The 27,356-nt window shown below is 37.6% G+C and overlaps 1 protein-coding gene across 11 annotated transcripts in view; it reads right to left on the reverse strand.

Moving 5' to 3' along the window:
* Positions 1-4,641, reverse strand: part of LOC105481149 (IKAROS family zinc finger 2) — a 151,227-nt gene extending 146,586 nt beyond the window's left edge. For 2 of the 11 annotated variants that reach the window (XM_011740497.3, XM_071073324.1), the window contains exons 1-3: positions 3,502-3,788; positions 2,216-2,319; positions 658-706 (exon numbers count right to left, since the gene is read on the reverse strand). In XM_011740497.3, the coding sequence (XP_011738799.2) occupies positions 658-691 (34 nt within the window). In that variant the 5' untranslated portion in view covers positions 692-706; positions 2,216-2,319; positions 3,502-3,788. Of the gene's footprint in view, positions 1-657; positions 707-1,048; positions 1,381-2,215; positions 2,406-2,447; positions 2,466-2,648; positions 2,952-3,501; positions 3,789-4,225 lie in introns of those variants that run through there. The other 9 variants (XM_071073326.1, XM_011740491.3, XM_071073322.1 and 6 more) reach the window with 8 other exon arrangements.
* Positions 4,642-27,356: the final 22,715 nt, after the last annotated feature.

Here is a 27,356-nt window from a genome sequence, read left to right on the forward strand (position 1 = left end):
AAAAACTATAAGGAAATACCAGTAGAAATATACAGTTGAATGAAAGGATGAAAAGCCATAATCAATCCACAATAAAAAAAATTAACAAAACTTCATTATCTTAATACATAAATTGTTGATTTCTAAAGTATCTTTCAGTTGAAAGAAATAACTTTTCTTTTAACATCTAATTTAATTGCTAAGCATACAGAATATATAATGAGCATTTTCCAAAATGCTAGCTATCAGAGAGAGGATGGAAAAGACAGGTAGTTCAAGAAATGTCAAGTTAGGAAAGCTAATTCTCTTTCACATAATATGTCTGAAAAATTAGGTTACAGAGAAGTAAATATTTAGTACACATCACATTAATAGACATATATGAAACCTAGACTATTCTAAACTTACAACAAAGTAAATTATAAAAAGTAGGAAAGTGCTGATCTGCTAGCTACTATTGATTTAAGTACACTACTTAACTTAGTATATCTCTATATTTCCTTCTTATTTCACTTCAGTGCTGTTATTTTCTCAAACTCATTCAAAGGTGAAATTGTGAACAGATAGAAAAAAAGAATACAGAATTCTTAATAAAGTTTCATAATCCAGGAATTAAAACACAGGTAGTACAAAGGCAACTTTATTACCAATAACAAATTAATGAAAACTAATACTTACACGTTATATAGCCATCAATAGCCTCTGTTTCCATAGTCAAAGTGCAATGCTGCAAAACAAAAGATTATACCCTTAATACAATGATTCCTTTCAGTATCTGCCATCAAATTCTTAACTTATTTGAAGCTCCAAGCAGTTGGTCCATGTTGCTGCTGCAACCTGTGCCCAGAAACATACACAGTGTACTGTATGTGCTCATTTGCAAGTCACTGAACTCTTTCTGCAAATGATCTGATTCCTGCTGGAGATAGGATAGGAAAGATAAGTGTGCAGTGAGATGGGCAAGAGCAAAAAAAGAATGACTGTCTTAATCAAAATTTACTGGGTTTAAAGAAAAAATAAGGGGTACACCTCAAATGTGTCAGCTTTAACTGGGATTTAAGTGTTTTACCATTCGCTACTTCCCACAATCACACTGCAGTTTGAGGACTTCCCCAGTATACAGATAGCTCTATTCACAATTGTTGCAAGTTGGTTCATCATGTTCTAATAGGGAGGGGGAGGACAAACAAACATAAGAAAACAAAACAAAACAAAAAACTTAGTGCCCAACGGTGTCTTGAAGATTTCTACAGCAGTTGGCCAACTCCCTGACTTGTATTGACATTTTAGTCTACCCCAAGTTCTGTGTAAGCACCTGTTCAATGTAACCTTAATTTCCTGCCAGACCATGCTTGGATACAAATGCCAAGCCTACTTAATACAGTCTGATTTTGAAAATTTCATAAACTTTGGTTGTACTAGAGAGAATCACTTAAAAAAAAAAAAAAAAAAAAACTTTGGACAATTATTCTTATGCACAAATGATAGAAAACAGAACATAATTCTCAGAAACAAAAGTAAACTGTATGAGATGACACCCCCTAGCTTTGATTCACATAATGAAAAGATCGATAATCTAACTGTATTCTGTGGGGAAAAAAAAAGTTTAAGAATTGACAAGTCCTGTGAAGATTTTTACTTTTTTCCCCCCTTTGGCCTTGGTCCTTTTTGCCTTTAGTTTCAAAACTCTCACTGCACCAGCAGCTAAATTATTCACAATGAGCCATTTCTGTATTGATCGCCAAGTATATTTAGCCCTGGCTCCTGGAATTTCTCCATTACTTACTGGAAAACAGGCAGCTTCACTTCTTGTCTCCAAAACCACTTCCCTTCTCCCTCCCCTCCCCTTCTTCACCACCACCCTCCCTTACTACCCCCCCCAAAAAAAACTTTTCTTTCTTTCTTTATGGAATAATCAGATCAAATTCCCAACTCAGTCACTACCCAGCACTTAAATTTCAACCTGCTGTACTGTTATCACATTCTTTTAAATTATGATTACATAAGGCTTTTAAGAAAGAGATCCGTAAAGTTTAAAAGAGGAGCAGTTTCTTCGGATATTTTACAAATGAGCTTATCTCTTTAAAAATGTACACATTTAACACACACACATTAAAAAGAAAGAAACGTCAGGGAGAAGCGAAAGAAGGCTGCCCCATCAATGAAATGGTTATTAACCCTCAGAGAAGGAAAGAAAGAAAAAGAAAAAGGAGAAAGAGAAACGAAATGTACATACAAAAGAAATTGTCCTTTGATTAAAAAAGATTCATCACCATTTCCAGCTCTGTCGGGAGATCTCAGCTTCTTCTAACCCCTCAAAGAGGAGGTGACAATGTCGGGCTGAAGATAAACGGAGGGAGAAAGAAAGAAGTTTTTTGTGTTTCCCCCTTCTCTCTTTCCCTCCCTTGCCCCCTCCAAGCCAAGCCCCCTGCAGAGTTCAAGGGGAGGAGGAAGGAAAAGCACTTTACAGGTGGGTCATTCCAAGCCCAAATCCAGCAAACAGATCGGCTGATAAACAAAACCAAGAAATGAGAGAGAAGGAACACCCCCCTTCTCCTCCTCCTCCTCCTCCTCCTCGTCCTCCTCCTCCTCCTCCTTGTTCCACCCCTCCCCCTCGTCCCTTTGGGATGGTCTAGTAGGAAAAGTCACTCAGGAATGGCACCACGTACTTTCAGGAAAGAGGAAAAAAAAAGAGAGAGAGAGAGGTCAGTCAGTGCTATAGCAATGCGATTAACAAGAGAAAAAACTTGATCCACCGGTTCCTTAAGAATCGACCAAAAGCTAAGACAAGAAAACTGAAAGAAAAGGAGGGGGGGGCGGGTAGAGGGGAGGGACAGTCAGGCAGAACCCAGCTAGGAACCTAGGCCAACTTCACAGGACTGTTTTTGGCCCTTGGCAAAAAAGAAAAAAATTAAATCTTAATTCCATCTCTTTCGCCCATACTAGAACCTGTCAAAGTGATTTAACTGCGCCTTTTTACATATGTCATACCAGGGTTGGTTTTTTTTTTTTTTTTTTTTTTTTTAATTCCAACAGGATCTGGATATTACCTTCTATCTGGACAGCTGCAATTTATTCCAGCCTACCCAATCTTTCTTCTTGGAATTCAAGTTAAAACAAAGCAAAACAAGTCCAAATTCATGACAGCTATAGAGATGAGAACTGATTAATCGATTAACATCCCAGAAACAGATTACAAGGAGGGGACGATAAATTAAGGCAGAGGACATCATCTTCAACCCGATTCCCTGAGCGTCCTTTACAAAAATCATTACCCTAATCAGAACCACAATCCATCCCTCCCAGAGAAAAACACCTATATTATTATTATTATTACTGGTTAACAGCAACAAGTCATTTGATCACACCACAGTGCAAAACGAGATGCTATATAATTACACTTAACTTTGAAAACACTCCCCCCTTTGCAAATCATACACATATTTATATATAATCTATGAATCAGAAGACAAATAAAACAAGAGCTGTTCTTCACCACGCAAAAGCCAAGCGGAGATTTACCTCAGCAGTGCATGCAGTAAAATAATCCCATCACCCTTTTGTTTGTGTTTACTGTTAATGTGTCCTCTGTCTTTCTTTCTTTCCTGTGCCTAACGTGTGTTTGTGCACTGCAGTTGGTGGTGGAAACTAAGGCAGTGGATCTGTAGCTAAGGGTAATCCTGTTTTTACTTCCTCCATCTTCAGCGAGGAGCAGGGTTAGCCCGGGACAGCTGGTCAAACCCCGAGAAACCGATCCGGTGGAGCCCGAGCACATCTCCCCCGCCGGCCGGGCTCGCGCAGACGCCCGCGGGCGGAGGGCGGGCTGGCGGCGGCGGTGTCGGCGGCGGCGGCGGCGGCGGCGGCGGGCGGCGGGCGGCGGGCAGCGGAGCCCCGGGCGCGGGCGGGCGGACGTGCGTGCGCGCGCGTGCGTGTGTGCGGGTCCCGAGCGCCTGTGCGTGTGTATGAGAGCGCGTGTGCGCGCGCGCGCGCGGGCTGGCGGGCGCGTGTGCGCGTGTCTGCGCGCTCAGCCGCTCGGCGCGCTCGGCAATCGATTACAGGACAAGTGCTGCCCCGGAGGCTCCGCGACGCGCGCACTCCCTCGCGCCCACCCGCGCGCCCGGCCGCGTCGCCCCCAGCCCGTTGGTCCCCGGACTGCGGACCCCGCCCCCGACGGGGCCAGGTAACCCGCTTCCGAGTGTGCCACGGCGACCTCCATCCCCCCTCCCCGTGTCATAATAAATCTCACGTTTTCTGCCGGCTGGAGGCTTGGAGCGGTGAAGGGACGTTCATTTCGGCCGCGTGAAGTTTTCTTTCAAACTGGGATTGGTGGGGAGGCCGGGGGAAGGGAGTGCGGCGGCGATCTTGGCGCCCTGCGCGGAGTCCGGGAGCCGCGTCCCGGCCCGAGTCGGGGAGTGCGCGTGGAGCCTCCCACCCACTGGTCTCCGCCGGCAACTCTGCGGCCCCATTTCGGAAAACGCACCGCATTGACCGGGACATGAAGCGGCATAAGAGGGGTCCTGGGGAATAGACTGAGAAAGGCATTCACGTCTGAGATGAAGCTCAGCTATTACTATTTTGAAAGTGCTTTAACAGCGCAAGTTTAAAATTAAAGTGTTTACTTGCTTTTTCTCCCCTGAGGCATGTGCCACGTCCCCCAAAGTCAACGGAATGGATGAGGGTCCGAAAAGTTGCCACCCTTGAAGTACCTATCACTATCAATCACAGCTTGTTTATTTGGAAAGAACTTAGGTGAACCGTCAAGAGAAAAACAAATGCATATTCTTTCTACAAATAGTAGCGTTTAGTATCTTTCTTGACCACATTTGCGAAAAGAGGGAATAGAGACTTCTATAATTAAAGGGAAAAGGAAAATGAAAGGAGCTGAAAATAGTGAACTGTGTAGTCTGGGTGGCTGAAATTTGAAAACACATGAAATTATCAGGACTGCCAAACGGTGTTTCTGAGAAACCATATCACAGATTGTGAAGAAAATCAATGCTGGAAGAGTCGGAACAGGCACCGTACTCCTACTCCTTTGAAGAATTCCAGAAATAGTTGTTGAGGTTTTTTTTCTGCTGAGAAAAAAAACTATATATTGAAAATTAAATCATCAACGGTACCTTAAGCACCACTCTATAGGTAATTTTGGATAGTGTCTTTTCTTTACATTTTGATATGGGGAAGGAATTAATTCACGTCGACACAAACTAAATAATGGATACCATATAACTTGTGTGACACTGTAGCTTTTATAATGAATTACTTCTTGAAAGGTTTTTTTGCCATACATTGTATTATTAAACAATTATAACGATAGTCTCTTTTTGTTTAACTATAGAAAATGGTAGATGGTGTGATACAGCAAACAAGATTAACAAATTTTCGTTGGAGAGAAATTATTTGGGCTCGGGCTTGCAATAACATTATGATGATTTTAAGGAAAATTGCAGTTCCTGTGAGTTATATATTGGTAAGGCAGATTTTTAAACACTTAGTTGCCAGTTATTTAAATAAAATTAGTTTCCCTAAAGTCATATTTGGGAAAGTCTGAGTAGACAACCAGTAAGTCACTCTAATTATCCCAACAGACAGCAAATATTTTAGTCTTAAATTACCTCAAAAAATCTGTATGTCGTTTATAATATGTAAATGCCCAAAATATAAAGGATAACATAAGTTCTCTAAATTGTCATAAGTCCTTCCTAAAAACTGAACCTAAGTGTTTAGGTATCTGTACAGTTATAGAGATCCTTGAAAATATTAAATAAAGGTAATCGAAATTAAGATGAAATGTGTTTGATAGTTTACACAATTATTTGGTAGAAGAGGATCCACTGTGAAATCTTAAAGATACATCCTCAGGTTCCCCAGAGTTACCAAGTTGATGTAGCCCTTGCACCTGGTTTATTGGAGCTTTATTTAGCTTCCTTGAAGCCTGTCCTTTTCAAGAGTTAACTTTCATTGGCTCCCTAGTCACCAGAGACACACTTTCTCCCTCTAGTGGCTAAGGCTTCAGACACTACATTCTGTCATCCTGCCTTCCCCTGATTGGATCCCAGATTTTAGAATAACAAAGATCTCATGACCACCTGGGAGAATTGGACCATCTTGGCAAATGTTTCCCTCTTTTTAACATCCTACATTCCTTTCTTATTTGCAGATTATGGTGTATCTAACTCATCGAGAGAAATCATGATTATGTTTTCATACCAAGATTGGGGGTTTTATTTCATGGCTGTGGAGTCTATAGTCCTAAGATTCACAATGCAGTCCCCTCATGGGAAAGAAGCCTTGTATAAACTGTGATTGACTTTGTTCAGAATTTCTCTGGGTAGTTTTGTTTGTTTGTTTGTTAGTTTTGGTTTTGTTTTTGTTGAGACAGAGTCTCACTCTGTCACCCAGGCTGGAGTGCAGTGGCGCAATCTTGGCTCACTGCAACCTCCGCTTCCTGGGTTCGTGTGATTCTCCTTTCTCAGCCTCCCAAGTAGCTAGGATCACAGGCACCCACCACCACACACCTGGCTAATTTTTGTATTTTTAGTGGAGATGGGTTTTCACCATGTTGGACAGGCTGGTCTCGAACTCCTGACCTAAGGTGGTCTCCCAAAGTGCTGGGCCTCCCAAAGTGCTGGGATTACAGGCGGGAGCGATTGCGCCTGGCGTCTCTGGGTAGTATTTTGATAGAGGGTGTATTTATTTCTGTCCTTTGCCAGAAGACATAGACTGTACACTTTTTTTTTAAGGTACACATATAGCTATACCGTGCATTAAAATATACCACTAGGGGGCCGGGCGCGGTGGCTCAAGCCTGTAATCCTAGCACTTTGGGAGGCCGAGACGGGCGGATCACGAGGTCAGGAGATCGAGACCATCCTGGCTAACACGGTGAAACCCCGTCTCTACTAAAAATACAAAAAATTAGCTGGGCGAGGTGGCGGGCGCCTGTAGTCCCAGCTACACGGGAGGCTGAGGGAGGAGAATGGCGTAAACCCGGGAGGCGGAGCTTGCAGTGAGCTGAGATCCGGCCACTGCACTCCAGCCCGGGCGACAGAGCGAGACTCCGTCTCAACAAAAAAAAAAAAAAAAAAAAAATATACCACTAGGGAAGTGGAGTACCATGTTCTTTGGCCACTGTATCCAGTTGGAGAGTTAAGTTTTTACTTTAGGGAAGAAGTGACAAGGTGGGGAGGAAACAGACCCGTCAACCCTTACCATTTTTGACGTAGCTGGTTCTTTCTGACCCTTGCTGTCTCAACCTACCCAAACATTTTCTTACACCAATTCCTATCGTAGCACCTTAAATATTTCCTTCATAACATACTTTGTAAATATTTTATTAATGTGTTGAGTTTTAAAATAAAGTCTGTCTTTACCACTGGGATATGATCTTTCTAAGGCCAGGGATTATGTCCTGTTAATCATTGTTTTCTCAGAAGTAACATAGTATTTGGTACAAGTTGGTACTCGATAAACATTTATTAAATGAATGAATCTGAAGGAAATTATAAAGTCAGCTAGCTTTCATGTATTAAACTCTTTTCAAAAGACAAAAAAGGTCAGATTTCAAAGATACATGCTGATTTCATGAAGAATTTGGTCAGATCTTGGCTCATAAGTCATATTACAAATATCCTTAACAGGTCAGCTCTAGCTTACAAGCTATACAAAGGATCTGAACCTCTTGGTAGATAACAGTTATATTTACAAAATGTATATAAAATACAATGTTATATAAATTTTAAAAAATTTAAATATCTATTTTTAACGTTTGTATATTAATTTTGCAAACATAAATGTGAAAAGTGGCTAAAATTGTATATAAAATGCAATTTGGAATAAAATACATTTATGTAACCCCTCTGTTTCAAAAATGAATTATTTCCTGTTACTACCTGACAATTCATGAACCAGGGTGACTATCAAGAAATGCAACAGGTTTAATTTTGTAATCACTAAGTGTGATCAGCAAAAGAAAAATTTTACAAGTCAACATAGCTAAAAGGTACATTATGGAGTGTTGGTTTTGTTTCTTTGAGTAGTCTGTTTTATCTGTTTTAGATTTAAAAGCCCTAAGTACCCTTTAAAGGAATTTGGATAAAAACCCCTTTTGTTTGCTCAAGGAATTAACTGTATATTTTTAAGTTTTGGTTTTGTTTTTAGCAGAAGGTGGGAGGGGACAATTTGGAAAATTGTAATTCTTTCCTTAAAGAAGACATTTTTGGAAATGAATTCTATATTAATTTTTTTATTTAAATGGCTTTATTGTGCTAGATACAGAACACAATGAACCAGAATAGGTACCCTAAAATAACTTGAATCCCTGAAAAAGTTAAGAATAACAGGCACACATAAGCACAATGTTTTAAAACCGATAACTTGTTTTATTTTTGTCAGGTGATGTTGTTCTTGTCTTTGAAGCAGCGTTCTCTTTTTAAGCGGGATATGGAACAATGGTCTCACTTACTTCTGTTGACCTAGATTGGCACTATGAAGAAGCAAGAAAGCCAAAAATGGAACTACCTTTTCAAATAAAATATTCCAAGATACCAAATCCAGTTCATAAGTAAAGCATATAAGTACTGTCAAACTTTACTTCCGTCACTACACCGATAGTCTGGGGTCTGTTCAGCTGGCATGTAAGTCCCACATGGTGAGGGTCTTCTAATTCCATCTACCTTGAACAATAGTTTCTTTTAACAGTCTTGAGAGTGTCACTTTGCAATTAGAGATAAGGCTCTTATGCAAATACTCATGTCCCTAAAAAAGGTAACATTATGACTTAAATTCACACGTTGATAGAATACTATCAGATTTCTTCCAGAGAGCATGTTTTGATGTAGAGCAGGTGATAAGCTATCTCTATCCCAAATGAAACTTATAAATTCTGGGACTTAAACCAATGGGGTGAGGACCAGAGAGGTTCCTGAATAAAATGAACGCACATATTTTTAAAGATGTCATTAAAATCCACCATAATTGCTTTCAAAATGCAGATTTGTTTAGCATTTGATAAAATGAGTTCCATTAATGCAAAAACGAGGGAACTTTGAGCTGGGTCAAATGGTGACGCTCAAAGTCAACTCTAAAAAGGATTGGGAAGACCATTCTTCTAAGTAACCCTAAAACTTTAGAGCACAAAAAGTACAGGGAAGTTATTGGAATCCTCAATAAAGTGTTAATTCAAGAAATAAAAAAGATATGATTCAGCTTTGTACAGACATAACTTACCAAAAGAGGGTAACAAAGGAGAAGACGCCTAGTGAGCATTTATTTAGATACAGTACCAAAAAAACACTCTTATTATTTGGAATATTTTTCAGCAGCTACATGCAAAAGATTAAAAAGAAACTTGTTTCACTGGGAACCAGCAGGAAAACCAAACATAATCATTTGACTTTGGAATTGGGAGGTGAAAATGGGACAGACTAGCCTGAAGATCTGTGATCTCAAAGGTTGGATTCTGCAAGAGAGATCCATACTCTAAAGTAGAGTGATGACAGGTTGCATCTCAAGGGAAACATTTGGTGGTTAAACCAGTGCCAATAGCAGTATGATACCGTCTTTTCAATTCTGTGAAAAGCTTGTGGAAGTACATAGATAGTGTTTGTGAGAAGCTTCAACTCTTTATAAACCAAAATTCTTTCACAGTAAAGCAAAGTCTAATAACTTGCTTAACATTTCTGTATAGACTGAAAAAAAAAAAAAAAATAGAGGAACACATTACCAACAGATAGTAAAGGAAATAATCCAGAGATTTCAGCTTCCCCATTTTTATAGCCAGGTGATTACAACCTAGGGAATTGAGAACCACATAGGGATAGGACTGGGGAGCCATTTTCTGTTTTATAACTCTGAAAGAGGGCGTGTGCTATGGAAAAGGGAATTGAATCAAAGAAAGGTCATTTACAAGTAGTAAAGTCAAATGTCACCTCCCCCAATTTTCATGACTGTGGTTTAGAAAAAGGTTAGCTTAATATAGAACTTAGTGTGGCATTTTGAACTGTCGTAAGACATGATAGATGAAGAAGAGAGTAACACCATCAGAGTATCTCCCCCAGCAGCTGTGCCGAAGCTTCACAAAAGTATTTAAAACCTGACGTCATGGTGAGGTACTAGGCACCTGGGAAAGTCCCACTCAGTAGACTAAGAATATCACTCTAAGTCCTGCAAACTATATTGCAGAAATGGCCACATTGGAAGACTGTACTTTTGAAGTGTACTATTATTGAGAAATAAATCCATATGAAGAATCTGTAGCATTTTAAATTGATGGTATAACTGATTTCAATGAAGTTAGAGTATCAGTGGGACTAGGAAAGTCACAGATATCATTTTTATAATTGTATCAATTTATTTTGTGCCAGATACCATAGTAAGCATGTTACATGCATTATCTCATTTAACACCCACTGTCATTTTAAGAGAGGTAATATTATCCCCATTTTTCACATAAAGAAAGCTTGGAGACAGTATTAACTTGTCCCTGGTCCCACAGTGTCAGCGTTAGACAGTGTCAAACACATGTTTTAAGTTCTAGAAAGCCCATATTCATAACCATCATACTATAGTCTCTCTAAATTGCCAATTATTTTCATCAATCATACAGACATCTTACTGTAGTTAAATCCAGCCTTATGAGTAATACACAGTCCACTGTTGAATCTCTTGAAAGCGTACTGAATATCCAGGGTGTTTTAAGAAGGTTAATTGAATGTGATATCAACATAGAACTTTTTACCAAACCCAATACTTATCTATATGTGAAACATTACCTATTTGGCATTTAGTATGTTAATATCAGATGTTTATTAATACCTACCTTGAGCTCTTCTGAATAAGTCAATGACATGAGAGAATCACTGAGAGTGAATTGAAAGAAAGTCACCCTATAAAGAATTGAGTAACAATCAGTGGTGACAAAGAGATCCAGATAAGAACATAACTTAAAAGTATGGGTCACCAAGTATATTCACACATTTTATTTCAAAGGGGACCATTTCAGATTTATTACTCCCAGAAACAGATGGATCGTACATCTCCCTTTTGTAGACATACTTCACCTACATGTGTGAATAAAGAATGCATGGCTTTCTGTGATAAACACTGTAATTTTAAATGGTTATGGCATTCTTAAACGATATTTTGGATTTCTCAGGAAACAGATTTTTTTTTCCAGTGGAGAACAGCTCTCAGTTTATAGTAAAAGTCAAGTTGAACATTTTGCTAGGGTCTATACATGAAGCTTGTGAGATTAGAATGTTTCTCTCATTTTTAATTTACAAATACAGTGAATACTGGAGTAGAGAAACGTAACTATATTATTTTAATTAGGGTTTCCTATCCCATGCGTGTAGAAATTACATATTTGCTCTCTCATAACAGGTTATTTTTTCTAAAAACAGAAATAATGCTTTTATTTGATAACAAAGACACTATTGATTTGAAAAGCCAATCAGTGATTTTAGGAGAACTCTGCTTAAGGGTATTTTGAATAACCTAACCCAGAAGAGCTTCCTAAAACATCAGGTAGTAGCCAGCAAATAAAATGAACGTGGTATCTGGTAGGTTCAAACTACAATATTTAACATTTTCCCATATTTATATTAGATGAATATTTGGTATCAGACTGATTGAATATTTAAAAAGGAAGGAATGATGTTCCTTTACAACGTAATATGGATGACAGAGGAGTACCCTACCCCCAAGTCTTTGGAAATATTGCCTTCAGAGGTCATTCCTGATGTGAGGGGGACACTGCAGGCTGTCAGGCCTGGTGCCATTAGGCAGTCTATCATACACAAAACTCTTTGTTCAGTTCTAAACCCAACATTAGCAACTTTCTGATATTTTCACTTTCCATGTGATTTTAATATGTGAAGGGAATATACATGATCATTTTATTTTTCTTTATAAACAAATGATATTTCTGGGGTTTTTCCACATATTGCTTATGAGTTTAGAAATGTATGGTTTTCCTTTCTAAGAACAGTACAGTAGTGTATCTGTAAACTTGAGTTTAAGGCTAATGGCCAGTCACTTGAAAGTGGGGCTCACTAAGGTCATGCCATTCAGCACTGTCCCTGACACCTGGCCAGACTTCTCTCCTGTCCCTCGAGAATATGGCCACCATCCTTCTACCTGCTTTAGAACGTCAGTGGATTCATAAGCAAGCCAGCCTTCTTAAGTCGATTCATGAGGGACAGCAGTATTTTTGAGACAACCTGTCTCAATGGAGCCCCACAGAGATCTGAGAGGAAACCCGAAAGATCTAAGAATGAGAAAAGGAGAGATTAACACCATCAAATTCTGCCTGTAATAATGACAGCAGAGTTGTTGAGAAAAGAATAAGCGAGGGAATGGAGGTTGTCGGTATAGACAATAATTTCAAAAAGTTTTGCTATAAAACGAAAGGTAGAAGCTAGTAGCTACAGGAAGATGTGGGGTTGAGGGAAGTTTCTTGTTTGTTTTGTTTTGTCTTTTAAGTAAGACCTTGACATATCTCAGTGCTAATGAGAAAACTGGTAAAGTGGGGTCCCTGAGGGAATAGGAAAGAAAAGGATCTCTTGCGCAGTTGGCATGAGTAACTTCAGCTAGAAGACGACATACCTCATGTGCTTAGAATAAGTAAGAAAGGAAGGTTGAAGACGTAAGTAATTTTGTGAGTTGTCATGATGGAAAGTTTAGGAAAGGTTTGAAGAAAGTATCAATGTTATTTATTAAGGGTGAGAGGAAAAGCCACTGGATTGAAAATTTAAGAAGAGTGAATAAATTTGAAATAGTTGCTTTTATAAAGAAAGTGAGAGAGGCTAACTGAAAAAAAAAAAGTAGAAAAATAGGCAAGCCAAATAGAGGACCCAGTTGAGGCTGGTGACCACAAATAAACCATCAATAAGCTCAATGCTGTAACTGTAGCTGGCCTCACAGCCCAGACAGAATCTTGAAAAGAATGAACCACAGGATTGATCCAGTGTAAAAAAATTTCACTGGCTGCAGAGCTGGAAGACATTGAATCAAAGAAGTTGAGCTTGACTTAAAGAAATGAATTGGAGTAATGGATCATCAAGTAACCTATACAAAGAACACCAACAGAGAGGGTACTGACAGGTAGAAGTAGAGGGATACAGAGACCTCGATTGGGTCCCAGTGAGGTTAAATAATTTGCATAAGATGGAATAGTGAGAGATAGGAAGGTATAGAAGATTAGGAACAGAAATTTCTGATGGAGAACAAGGTACCAGAATCCAGAATGGAGGTTGAGAAATCATGGCCTCTAGGGGTTGGAATATCAGAAACATGAAAGGATAATCAGGAGATGTAGCTCTTGGGGAAGAGAGGGAAATACTGAACTAGGTGCCAAAATCTGTAAAGAATGAATCCCTGGAAAACTGATAAATAAACGCAAGGAGGAAGAATTGTGACGTGGTAGCTGGAAAGAATGAGCATCAGAGGAACTGGGGTTTTACATGAAAGTGTGTATGTTCTGAAAATGTCTTTGGACTGTATAGGGGATGCTGACTCCTTAATCTAAACTTAATCTCTCACTTTCTTTATAATCTAAACTTAATCTAAAATAGAAAATGAAAAGCTTTCACTTGAGAGGACTATGGGTACGTTGACCATATGAGCTGGTTTGCCGAGAACGGTCTCAATTTACACCTGTGGTCCTGGCATAATTATTAATAGTACCCCCTTTTATTCTTTAAGTGTCCTGGTTTCTGTGTCACATTACATATTCATCCTAGATGAGAAGTACTGGCCTCAAAGAAGACCTCTTTCATTTAGGCAATGTTGTTTTTATGGTTGTTGTTGTTGTTGTTGTTGAGACAGAGTCTCACTTTGCCACCCACACTGGAGTGCAGTGGCGCAATCTCAGTTAACTGCAACCTTCGCCTCCAGGGTTCAGGCGATTCTTCCGTCTCAGCCTCCTGAGTACCTGGGATTAGAGGCATGCGCCACCACACCCAGCTAATTTTTGTAATTTTTGTGGAGACAGGGTTTCACCATGTCGGCCAGGCTGGTCTTGAACTCCTGACCTCAAGTGATCCACCTTCCTCGGCCTCCCAAAGTGCTGGGATTACAGAGTGAGCCACCACACCCAGCCTAGGCAATGGTTTTTGGTTTTTTTTTTTTTTTTTTTTTAAGAGATAGGAGGATATAGATGGATTTACGTGTTTGTTTTTGTTTCTTTTTCTTAAAAGAGGAGTTCCAGGGGCCATAACAAAAAAGGTTTGAGAGCATATTGAGCAGTGAGATACTGATTCAGGAGAAAGGAGGTTCTAAACAACGTTGTTACTGAGAGTGCAGAAGAAAGGAGTTGACCTCAGCTTTAGCTCCCATCTTCCATTTCAATCTTTGTGTCAACTTTCTCATTCTTTCCATCTGGAGTCAAGTGGACAGTCAAGCCTTCATAGGTGAAATATGCCTACTATTATTTATATCTTTGCATTGTTGCAAGTGATTGCAGTAGTTACTGTACTGCAAACTGATAGACTTAGGTAAGAAACCTTTATAAATGTTTACCAGAGTCCAAGTTCCTCCAGATCACTGCCATACAATGACTCCTAATTGAGATGATAACCTCCTACTATTTGCTTTCTTTTGCACTTATGTTTTGAGTGTTCTTTATTCTGAGCTTTGGCAGATTCAGCTCTATCTCTGCCAACTCCATTACTTGCTTCAAAATCAGGGTAAGAAAACAAGGCAGCTTAAGGCCTCTGGATCATATGAAGACTGGTTTATTCATCGAAGTCACTAGATTTTGCCAAGCATTGTACACTGAGAGCTGATGACGAAAGAATTAGAGTACTCAAGTCAGATGCCAATGCCAAAAAGGAAGCAGAAATTACCACCCTTGCTAAAAGCAAAATATTCTTATGTCTCTAGTCACAGCGATAGGCTAAAATGCACCTTCAAAGGCCAGTAACATGTAACCAAATTGTAATTGAAGATTCCTTTTTTAAAATGAAATGATCTCAACTCACTAAACACAGAAATCTTCATTACAACCTCATCACAGCAGACCTTTAAGTCAATGAGGTCATTTGTATTTTGGTCTGCAAATAATATATTACTGTAATGCAATGAAGGCATAAAGTTTATTGATGTAATTTATGAAAATGTAGGTAAAGCCATTTCTCTGAGTTAGGGGTATTCTTCAATGACCGTGACAAATAAATATCAAATTAAAATGGGGGATTTTTATTCACTTTCTAAAAAATATTCATTCCAGTTTACAAATAGACTGTCCATAGAAATTCTTAAAGTAGTATGCTAGCAGCATGAATTCAAAATGTGAATCATTTGTTTAAAACTCTACACACATTTTTTAAGAATTACCTCATAATCAGCCTCACTGCTTAAAACAATGGTTCAAACTTGTTTTCTGTACCTAAACGATCCACATGTTAAAGATATTCCTATTTAATTCCATATTTCATTGCCAGAAAAAATTCTAAGCTGGACTCACCCCCAACTAGCTTCCCACTATGTTCAGCAGGAATATCAGAGTATTGGAAATGTTATAGCAGTTTGAAAAATATCCCCCAGAACAATATTTTTCAAATGCCTGGTTATAACCCATTAGCAGGCTGTGTGTATTTAGTCAGTCATAACCAGCATCTAAAAAAAAATAAAATAGATTCGAATAGAGTACATTTGTCACACACAACAAAGATAAATAAAAGGTAAATTTTTGTATCAGAGGTCTATCTATTTATTGACTCACCATGTAAAAGCTATTTTTACTCCCTATGGATTACATGGTCAAAAGAAGACTGAAAGCTACTGGCCAAGAGAATGGATAAACAAATTGAAGTATATCATTTCATTGAAATATTGTACAGCTACTAAATACTACAACAAATACATACACACACACACACACACACACATATGTACTATATAAATCAATACATATATAAACACACATATACCACCACAAAAATCCCTAAAATATTATGCTGGGTAAGATAAGTGAGTTGTAAAAGGATTCTTATATAAATTGTTAATTCTTAAAAAAATAGAAAATGATATGTATTGTTTTTGTACATATGTATATGTAGTAAAAGTACTATAAAATATAAAAGAAAGACACCACTTTCGGAATAGCAGTAACCTCCAGGGTCAGAGAGAGGAGGATGAGATGCATCAGCAACGTTTGATTTCTTAATAAACACAATTCTAGAAGGCAGGAGACCTTTGTTCTAATTCTGGCTCTGCCATTACCTGCCTGTTTTACTCTGATTTGGGTGACTTCATTGCTCTTGTCCTTGTTTCTTCCTATGTGAAATTAAGGGATAATACCAGAGACTGATCAAAGAGTCCGGCTGGAAGGAGAAGTGGATTTGTGTAATGAAAACATTTGCTCATCTAATATTTAACTCATAGAATTTAATTGATTACTCAAAGTTAACCAGCTAGCTAGTGGTAGAACTCAGGCTAGATAGAGAGAAGTCATCTGGAATCATAGTGTTTCATTCTCTACCCCGTAATTATGCCTTTGAGGAAAGATAAAAGGACATGGCATCATTTTATGTAGGATGGTAAAATCAAGAGATTACCATTATCCTCATCTTACTGTATGAAGTGGGCCTTGTGGCCTATGGTTCTTCTAATGCTACTGAAGGAGAGAATTAATATTTTGAAAAGGCCAAATATAATTGAATGTGTATATGTTTTTCCTGTTAAATTTTAAAAGCAGTGAAGATCACTGTCAAGTGAACCTTTAGTTTAGCTATGCTTTATCTTAAATAATTGATAGTAGCCTCTAGTCCTTTGATTTATAAATGGGAAAACATGAAATAGTTCTTTCCAAGACTGATTTGTGGCTACTTTTTGAAGTTGGTTGACTGATTTATCCACCAGTACTTCCTACAGGAATTCAAATTCAGGGTAAATTCAGAAAATAATAAGAGAAACTAAGATGCAAAGGGGAAAGAAAAATATCAAGAAATCTTGGTTATGAAAAAACCACAATTGAACACAAAACTTACTTCTGCAAACATAGTAATCAGGTTAAAAAGGAAACACACTCTTCGTTACATAGCTCATATTCTCTTGGAAGCCTGTAAAATCATCAGCCCAGATTGAAAAAAAAAAAAAAAATCCAGCTCAGTACTCCAAGAGGAATTTGACCCAGGGGATACTGGCACAAGTACCATTGGCTGTCTAATTATCAAGATCTTTCAATCCATATGGCCTGCTGTCAAATCCAGGCTCCTATGATTTACAGTGTTACTTAACAGTTGGAGAAGTTTCTTAATAGTCTCAGTTTTCTCATCCGTTAATAGTAGATGGAAATAATGAAACTTACCTAAGTTTTGTTTTTAATACAGTTTACATGAGTTAATATTTATTGGTGATCACATCAAGGCTTAGAGCAATGCCTCATTCAAGGCTAAGGGTTATATTTGCATGTCTTTGATAAACAAACGAATATTCTAAATAGCAGTTTTACAAAGGACATTCTTACATTAGTGTGATTGAAATTATTACAGTTAATTATTGCAGTGACATAAAAGCTGATCATTGTTTCGTAACTTAATTTTCTTTTCTTTCTTTCTTTTATTTTTTTTTTTTTAAGAGAGACAGGATAGCTGTCTGTTGCCCAGGCTGAGGTACAGTGTTGTGACTATATAGTTCACTGCAGCCTCGAACTCCTGGGCTTGAGCAATAATCCCACCTCAGCCTCCCGAGTAACTGGGACTACAGATATGTACCACCACGTCCGACTAACTTTTAAAACAATTTTTTTTAGAGATGGGGTCTTTCTATGTTGCTCAGGCTTGTACCTTAATTTTATATTGATTTCCTTCCCAATAGTTCAAAACCTTTTCCTAAATGTATGATGTCATTTTTTAAAAAGAAAAAATTAAACTAATGAAAACATGTTTTCTTCCACATCAGAGTACCCATTTCTTATGCTTGTTCTTCAAAATGTAGTACCCCAAATAACATATATCAGATTCCAATTTTTCTATCCAGACCACGGTCAACTCTAAATTAGAGCATTTGTATAATATAAGTGCCTAGAAAAACCACACATAGCAACAATCACCTGAACTAACCTATGCTTACATAGGGAGTGCAAAGTTTAGGACAACCTGCCAACTAAGTTTTCTCCTCCAAAGACTAAAAATTGCCTAGTTTTTGTTTGTTTGCCCTCATTGGGAGTCTTTAAAATGAAAAATTTTGGCTCCAGCATTTTTAAATGAAATCAGATCAAAAATAGTAGAAAAAACTATAGACAAAAACCTATGTATATGGAAAGACAACATAGTCTGTTACACCTTATTTATATACAGCTTTAATTCTGTTAAATTGCTACACCACATTTTTATTTTTGCCCCTGAACTATGCTGATACCATATATTATAAATGAATGCTTTGTAATTCCCTTTAGGTTAACTTATTTAGCACCTACTATCTACATCAATAATGTTATCATTTATCTCAATAAAATACATTTTTTCATGTATGTGTATCTTATCTACACTGCTATGTTAGAGCAATTTTAGAGAAAGACTCAGTCAACTGTTTTTATAGTGCTCTTATTTCTTAATACAGTGCTTTAAGCAGATTTGGTACTATCTTGTAATAAAAATTATCGTAGAGATAAAAGCCTTCATCAATAAAGTATTATAAAATAATCCACTGCTGTCTAGTCATTCATTCATTAAAAAGCACTTTTAATGCAGTCTCCTTTCTCTTCTTCTAAATTCAAATACAGATGTTCTTTTTAAATTTAGGCCTTTGCACTTTGTCTAAATTGACCAAGCTATTATGGTCTTCTGTAGTTCTTAAACAAACATCTCTTTGGTGTCTCTTAAATCTTCTCAGTGTTTATAAAAAGGCTGTCAAGTGTTTTTAGCCTCTTTTCAGAATTTATATTATCCTAGTCTTTCAGTTCCTAATATACAACTCAAGAATTGGTGTTCATTTAGAGTACTGTCTTCATACTATGTACTTAAAAAAAGTGAGATTATGTCTTAAAATAGTATATGACTTCAATATGATAGCAGAACTAAAACTAGGATTAAAGTCTAGCATTCAGAAACACCTGTTAACTTATTCTCAATTTCTTGTAACTCAGGCTACAGAGCATAGTGAACTTTTACTTTTTTCTTCTTTGTTTATTTTTACGTGTTTTTCTTTCATATAATTCTCATAATATTTTTCATTTCTAAATAAAAATTAATTTTGACAGTAAATTGAATATAAAATTGGATATACATACACTTAAGAGTAATGCAGAATTGTAGCACAATGTGTCTTGGTCTTAATGTTTTATGTTTTCATGTAAAAGGTTATTTGGTGGTAGATTTTTTTAGGAGCAGGGTCTTAGGAGCCATCAAAATAGTTAACTTGTCTCATTTTCACTCAGTTCAAATCTCTCATTTAGTTATAACAGAACTTAAAAATCTTATTTGCAAATCCATGTTGCAAACTGGATGGAAGTTTATTTTGTAATGCAGGGAGTGAGAACTTCACTATAATTCATTCATTTTTTATCATTTAAACTTTGATTAATTCTAAGAATAGTTGAAGTTACTGTGAGAAATATTTGAGAATCTAAAGAATTAATTTAGGAGAGTCTCAATGACCAAGAAGGCATATAAGATTAAATTCGAAGTGATGTAATGAAAACATTGTAATATATTTTGACACAACTCATTCATTTGATATATTGTTTATTATATCTATGTATTTCAGGAGGTCATAGTCATAAACTTTGAATATCCTTTTTTAAAATCTCTAATAATTGAAGTGAAATTAATTGTGATATGAAATAATAAAATTGTAAAAAATTAGTGTAGCTTGCAGATTATTAATTGTTATGGAACTTTTTGATTCATTACTAAAAGTTGGTATGTCACTACCCGTCTCCATGGACACAGTAATATGTGTTTTAGAAAAATCATCCACTGTATCTTGTAATAAGAGCCAAAAGATATTTTCAATAGAATTAATAAATTATTGCTTAGATTTCTTTTTAACAAAGCAATTTTTATCAAGACTTATCTAGCGAAGTACAATAACAACAATAGGAAGAAATTAGAATCTCTCTCATTACCTGCTTCTGTAATTGTGCGTGCATAAAGTATGCCTGAAGGCTTTGGAAAGAGAGATTCTGCAAACTGAATACTAATTTTGTGAATATTGTAATTTCATGTCTGCCATCCATGTTCAAGCTGGTTGTGTCTTGAGGAGCAGCTGAGGCTTTATGGAAAACTTTGTAAAACATTCTATTTAGAAGCAATTCTTGTTCTTTGCATTATGTGCTCTGGGTATTTTTCTTCCTTTGTGTTTTATTTTGAGAGCATTTGTATGAAAACAAGATCTTTGTTTCTTACAAGCACATCTGCTCTTGCTGCTTATAGATTAGGAGAAGTCATCATCCTCTGTGACATCATAATCATTTCCATGGCAACCAGTTTGGCTTACTTTCTTTGAAAATGTAATAAAAAGTTACAGAACATTAGCAGCAGCAAAGTGTTTATCTCAAAACAGATACATAATAACTTCTTAGTGATCTGCACCCACTGTGTGTGGCCCATTCATTACAAGGCACCAAAGCTTTAGCCTATTGCGTTTAATTCCCTTAAAGTTCATGTGACTGTCAATTCCTGTTACCCACAATTTAGAGAAAAAATAGAACGCTTGAGGAAACAAATTCTGAAGTGACCAACTTTATTGTACCTTAATGCCCTGTCACATGGCTTGGCTTAGTTCACTAAGGGAAAAAAATATGTGAGACCTTGGTGTTTTATGTCCTACTGTAAATAATTATACAGATTTGAATAACATCTGGAAAAATCTTGAAGCCCTTTACTTGAAATGATTTTATGAACAGGCACTACATTCACTCAACCACTTTAGTGCTGTCACTAGTGTGATGAAATGTGGCTATGAAAGACCTCAGAAAATAATCATTTGGATAGCCAGCCAGCCAAGGCTGCTAAAAAGCACTGGAACTAGGAACAGACTTTGTAGCATGTTCTGCTACGTCAATATTTGTTAAAATTATGAATTTTTAGACACAATAGTCAAGCAATCCATAAAGAAATATTTATTGAGTACCTGTACTGGGGGTCGTGTGTGAAATAACAGTAGTATAGACACAATATCTGACCTCCTAAGCCTTTCTTTGAGATTAATGTCTAATTATTCCTGTCACAATTGTTTTCCAGCACTACCAAAATGTTTTTAATTAAATCCTTATTCCTTTAAATTGTTCCATTTTATTTTTTAAAACCATACACGTTTGATATGAACCACAAGTAGTTCAGGAGAGTTGCTTAGCTGGGCCTCAGTAAGAGTGCTTTTGTGTTGAATACTAAGAACATTTGGAGATATAGAACTCAGAGGCAGCTGTTGACTGGGTGTACTTGCATTCAGAATGGCAGCAATTGGATATGTGATCTTGGACCTGACTATGAAGCCAATATCAGTGATAGAGGTAACAAACACATGGAATTGTGAGTCTCAAGAAAGGTCAGAAATGAGAGGATCGACATGAGAGACAAGGACAAACCACCCAAATCAAGGAAGAAAGCCCAGGTGATCTATCTAAGGAGAGGAGGAGCAGGTGTTTTGCAATGGTCAAAACGGCAGGCAAATGAAACAGATGTAAGCAGTGGGGTGTTCAGTGTTGGAAAGTCCAGTTCCATGAATCAGGGCCCCAGTCAAGGAAAATTGAGCTCAGAAGTAGAGTATCCATTCACTGTGGTACCAAGGGACAAGACAGGAATCAATTGACAAGAGTCTAAAGTATTAAACGTCCCAATGAGTGAGCATACTATGTGCATATATTCATATACAGGTGTCCCTCAGTATCCTGGTATTCTAGGACCTCCCCTGGAATACCAAAACTAATGGATGGTTAAGTCCCATATAGAATGGTGTAGTATTTGAATGTAACTTATGCATATCATCCCAGATACATTAAATGATCTCTACATTTCTAAAATATCTAATACAATGTAAATTCTATGTAAATAATTGTTTAAGGAATAATGACAAGAACAAAAGTGTCTGTACATGTTCAGTATAGACACATCCATTCTATTTTTTTGGAAAATTTTCAATCCATGTTTGGTTGAACCCACAAATGCAGAATCCACAGATATGGAACCCATAGATACGGAAGGCCAGATTTTTTTTAAAATTTATTTGGTCATTCACTGATAAACACTCTATTAGACACAGGGATTGAATAAAACTGACTAAGTTAACCTTATGTAACACATTAAACCAGGTTAAACAGACAATGAAGAATTAATTCAGCAAATACAGGTACAATCACAATGTGTATTATGTGTCATGGACCAAATAAGGTGACATGAAAAGGAATAAAGCAGTGGGGTAGAGGATGCTATGGAGGATGCTAAGGCCTCTTGGAGAATGTAACATTGGTTAAAAAAAATTCTTTACCTCACCCTCCACCCACAGCCATATGGCCCACCAAATTTAAAACCACAGCTAATTAACATATACATCCAGGGTTAGCCTCATTCCCAGGTTTTGTTATCAACCAGTGATACCCCTTGCCCCCAGTGATTCTCATCACCAAAATCTCCTTTACATTCCTGAATTACCTCATATGTCTGTCCAGTTTCCAAGGTTAGCTGACATACTTAAACTGATTTGCCTTGTTGCCAGTTAAGCCCTCAGTGATAAGTTCCTGAGTTGCAAATCACATATCATGAGGGTGGGGGTTTCTTCTATTAAGGAGAGAACTAGTATTTGTTACAAATAAGCCCCTAAATCTCTTAACATGATGCTCAAAGCATTTAGGGAGTTTCAGGACCTTTCTAAACTGTTGATCAATCATCTCTTCAGAAGATTTGAATCCTCTCCTCGCCGCTCTGCATAAACTTGTCAGACAAAGGAGGGAAGGAAGCAGAGAATCATAGTGGGAGTTTCTAGGGGTTCGGCATGGAACTGCTGTGCATCACTTTTATCCAAAATCCATGGCATAAATGCAGTCACATGGCATACCTAACAGTAAGAGGAGGGCCAGGGGGGCTGGCGAATAAGTGTGTGTGCTCTGAAGAAAAAAAAGAAATAGGTTTTGGTGAGTCAAAAGTCTTAATCTTTTTATTCACCTAATACATCCATTTTACTCTTTTTTCCCACACAAAGAATTTACTTATCCTCAACCCAAGTGAGATCATCAGGTGGGTCCTTGGAATTGGTTTAATGTTCTGTTATCACTGTCTTGAAATTACTAATAATTTATTTATTTATTTATTTATTTTTCTTTTTCTTTTTTTAGAAAGAGTCTCGCTGTGTTGCCCAGGTTGGAGTACAGTGGCACGGATCTCAGCTCACTGCAACCTCCACCTCCCAGCTTCCAGATTTCTCCTGCCTCTGCTTCCCGAATAACTGGGACTACAGACACATGCCACCATGCCCGGCTAATTTTTGTAATTTTAGTAGAGATGGGGTTTCACCATATTGGTCAGGCTGGTCACGAACTCCTGACCTCAGGTGATCCACCTGCCTCGGCCTCCCAAAGTGCCAGGATTACAGGTGTGAGCCACCATGCCCGGCCAATGCTTTTATCTTTAACCTTGTGCGGTTTTTTTGTTTGTTTGTTTGCATTTGTTTTTGTTTTTGTTTAAAGTGTACATGTTTGATATGAACCACAAGTAGTTCAGGAGAGTTGTTTAGCTGGGCCTAAGTAAGCTCTTTTGTGTTGAATACTAAGAACATTTGGAGATACAGAACTCAGAGGCAGCTGTTGACTGGGTGTACTTGCATTCAGAATGGCAGCAATTGCATATGTGATCTTGGACCTGGCTATGGGATAACGGAGCATGCATATGAGAAGAGATAGCTGCAATACGTATGTCCTCTGTTCCTTGCTGTCCCATCCATATATTAGCATTTTTAATGTCCCATGAACACAGAATTCCAGTAGACCTATGATGTTAGGGAGTTTAGCAAATGCAAACCACGGTCACTCACGCCTGTCATCCCAGCACTTTGGGAGGTGGGAGGTAGGAGGATCGTTTGAGCTCAGGAATTTGAGACTAGTTTGGATAACATGGTGAAACCCTATCTCTACAAAAAAAATTTCAAAAATTAGCCAGGGGTGGTGGTGTGCGCCTGTTGTCCCAGCTACTTGAGAGGCTGAGGTAGGAGGATTGCTTGAACCAGGAAGGTGGCGGTTGCAGTGAGCCATGATCATGCTACTGCCCTATCTCAAAAAAAAAAAAAAAAAAGGTAAAGGTATCCATGTTACTTCTACGACTCAGTGAGCAGGGCACTGACAGCTTCTAGAAACCACGTTTTTCCATTGGAACCAAAACATGCTTTGGACACAAAAAGAAGTCAGTAGCATTCTAAGAAGCACAAAAGTCCAAAGAATCTTACCATATCCTTTTTCTTTGGCTATATTTCCCTGTATTTGCCACCATTTACACTAAAATGATGTCATGGAAAGAAAGGGAATAATAGAGCAATTCCTTCTCCTTTTATTCCTGCCTTAGGAAGGAATAATGTAAGCCAAAGGTAGAGAGCATTGCTAGATTATGTACACATTGAGAAGCAAAATAAAAATAGCCAAATTACTTGTGTGCAGCATCTCCACTGTTCTGGGAAAAACAAAATGCGTAAGCATGTATAAGCTCAAGAAATACAAATTGTGTAAGTTCAGTAATTCTGCATGCAAGTTAAATACTATTGTGTTTGTATTTAAAACTGGCATTGCACAAGATAAAGATGAACGTTAAAATTAGATTTTCCCTTATTTAGAATGGCATTAAGTAACAAATATAAAACACCATTACCAGTCAAAATGTACCACAGAAGATAAGAGAAAGTTTTATATTTTAGTACTTTTAATGGCACATTTTCCTTGCTTTTTTCAGCTAGAGTTCTTACATTTTCAATTTGAACTGCAAATTATTTAGCAAGACCTCGATTGGGTGATCTATATTGTCTCCCCAGCATAACTGCAATGAAAGCTTCCATTCAGAAAAAGGAAGAATAGGATACACAGAGCAGTCAATGACCCATAGAAATTATTAAATCCTTCTGGGTAGGCACCGCAACTACCCAAAATGTAAGGTAGTTTCTCGTCTGTTCACGATTCTTCTTTCCGTGGCTCTTGGATACTGTCTCTAAGTTTCTTTCTTAACCATTACTGCCCTCCGTGGCAATATCAGAAATAAATTGTTGGGGAATATTATCTTCTTGGGGCTTGTACAGCTTTCATATGTCTCTTCCTTCCCGTGGGTTATTTTTAAGGCCTTTTTAGCCTAACACATGAGTTCTTTGGCACTCCAATTTCTTCAAAAATTTCTTAGTAAGCTTCTGATCTATTTGCTTCCAGTTAGTTCCCTGTGCCAAGGTTTTTACTAGACATAGTTATTCAACTCTCCTTACTCTTTGTTTCCTAGTCCTGTTTCTCCTTCAGCTTGATGGTAGGTGCCTTGAGGCTATCTGAAACAATATGCTACAGTGGAAAAGTATCTCTCTTAATCTGATGTTTACTGAAGGGCTGAGTTGTTTGAGAAATCTCACTGGCTCTTTGTCACTCAGGACCTTTTTTTATTTGGGGTCCAAAAGCTATCAACTTTTCAACCATGTAAGGCTCTTGATCTCTGAACTTTATTTTGTCCATTCTCTGCTTGGAAATCAGCCTGAGCTCACCTGAGTGCATACATTTCTTGCTTAAATTGTGGCCAACTCACTATCACTCTGACAGTTCCAACTGCTTGCCCTAGAGCCACAGACTCAGTAGATGTGTGGTCTGCTGTCCAAGCTCTCCCATGACAGCTTTACTGAAAATCTGCTGAGACACAGCGGAACACTCTAGACATCCAGGCTGCTCTATCATAGCCTCACTTTCTGTTGGCCAGCCGCTAAACTAATGCCACTTATTTTTGGATATTGTGATTATAGTAGCACATGTCAAAGTACCAATTTCTGTACTTAGCAAGGTGGGATAGCTACCATAAGTAAACAACAAAATCTCAACGTCTTAATATACTAAAAGTTAATTTCTACTCACATAACATTTTACTGTGAGTTTATAATGAGTGACACACCACTCGGTAATTCAGAGAACCAGGCTCCTTCCATCTTTAATTATTTTATTTTGAATGAACAAAACTTTTATTTTTGAAAATCTTGGTTTAAAACTTTTAGTTGCAGCAATTAAAAGATCTGTTTAGAAGTTTGGTTTGGCCTGGCATGGTGGCTCAATCCTGTAATCACAGCACTTTAGGAGACTGAGGTGGATGGATCACTTGAGCTCAGGAGTTCAAGACCAGCCTGGGCAAATGGCAAAACCTGATCTCTACAAAGAATACAAAAATTAGCCAGATGTGGTGGTGTGCACCTGTGGTCCCAGTTACTAGGGAGGCTGAGGTAGGAGGATCACTTGAGACCAGAAGGTGGAGGTTGCAGTGAACCGGGGTCATGCCACTGTACTCCAGCCTGGGTGACAGTCAGACCTTGTCTCAAAAATAAATAAATAAATACATAAATAATAATTTGGTTTATTGTAATGCTTGGATTTAGTGCTTGTCATAGTTAAAGACTTCTCACAATCAGATGTAGAACTAAATGAAAGAATTATATATTTGTCTGCACTGAAAACATCATGATACTGTTTTTAATCCTATTCACCAATTTCTACAAAGATGACTTTGAAATTTTACTTATAAATTTCAGTTTCCATCTTTGTATGTTAATAGTTCTTACAAAGTAATCAAAGGATTGGCTATTCTGTTTTTGACAAATGCACTTCAAACACACTGTAATATTTTTGGCATGTCAGAAAATTCCATATTTAAATTTTTTAGCTATCAGAATATGAAAAGTGTTTTTAAAGATGGCATATTTACTTACATTGCGTAAACTGTAAAAGAATGTTCTAGTAGAGACCATCCCCAAAATCCCTTTTCAAAATGTATATTCTTTTTGAAAGTACTGTTTCACTTTTTGTTAAAATATTACCTCTACCATTAAGGAATTGATTATTTATATTTTTGCAGGTATCTATTAGCCAGTATAGCCACTGGCTACCACAGAAAATGTCACCAACCAAAAGCTGACAGTCCAGAGAGCCCTTTCTCAGGGCTAAAAAGAAGGAGTGAAAAATAAATCTAGAGGGGCCAATGAAAGATATCTGACACACATAAAATCAGTCACACATGGGTGAACTGTAAGAGACTGAAAGTAAATAAATGAATGAAGGTGCCATTGTCAAGCCCTCCAGTTATGGAACTCCTCCATTTCTCTCAAAAAACCTCATATAATCATATGTGAAAAAAGACTATTAGGGTCTCTAATGGGGCCTCTTTTCTAAACAAACTGAGAAATGAAGCAACATGTAGCATATGAAGGCAAATTCTCATGTTTAG

Source organism: Macaca nemestrina, chromosome 11 (genome assembly GCF_043159975.1).
Source record: "Macaca nemestrina isolate mMacNem1 chromosome 11, mMacNem.hap1, whole genome shotgun sequence".
NCBI lineage: Eukaryota > Metazoa > Chordata > Mammalia > Primates > Cercopithecidae > Macaca > Macaca nemestrina.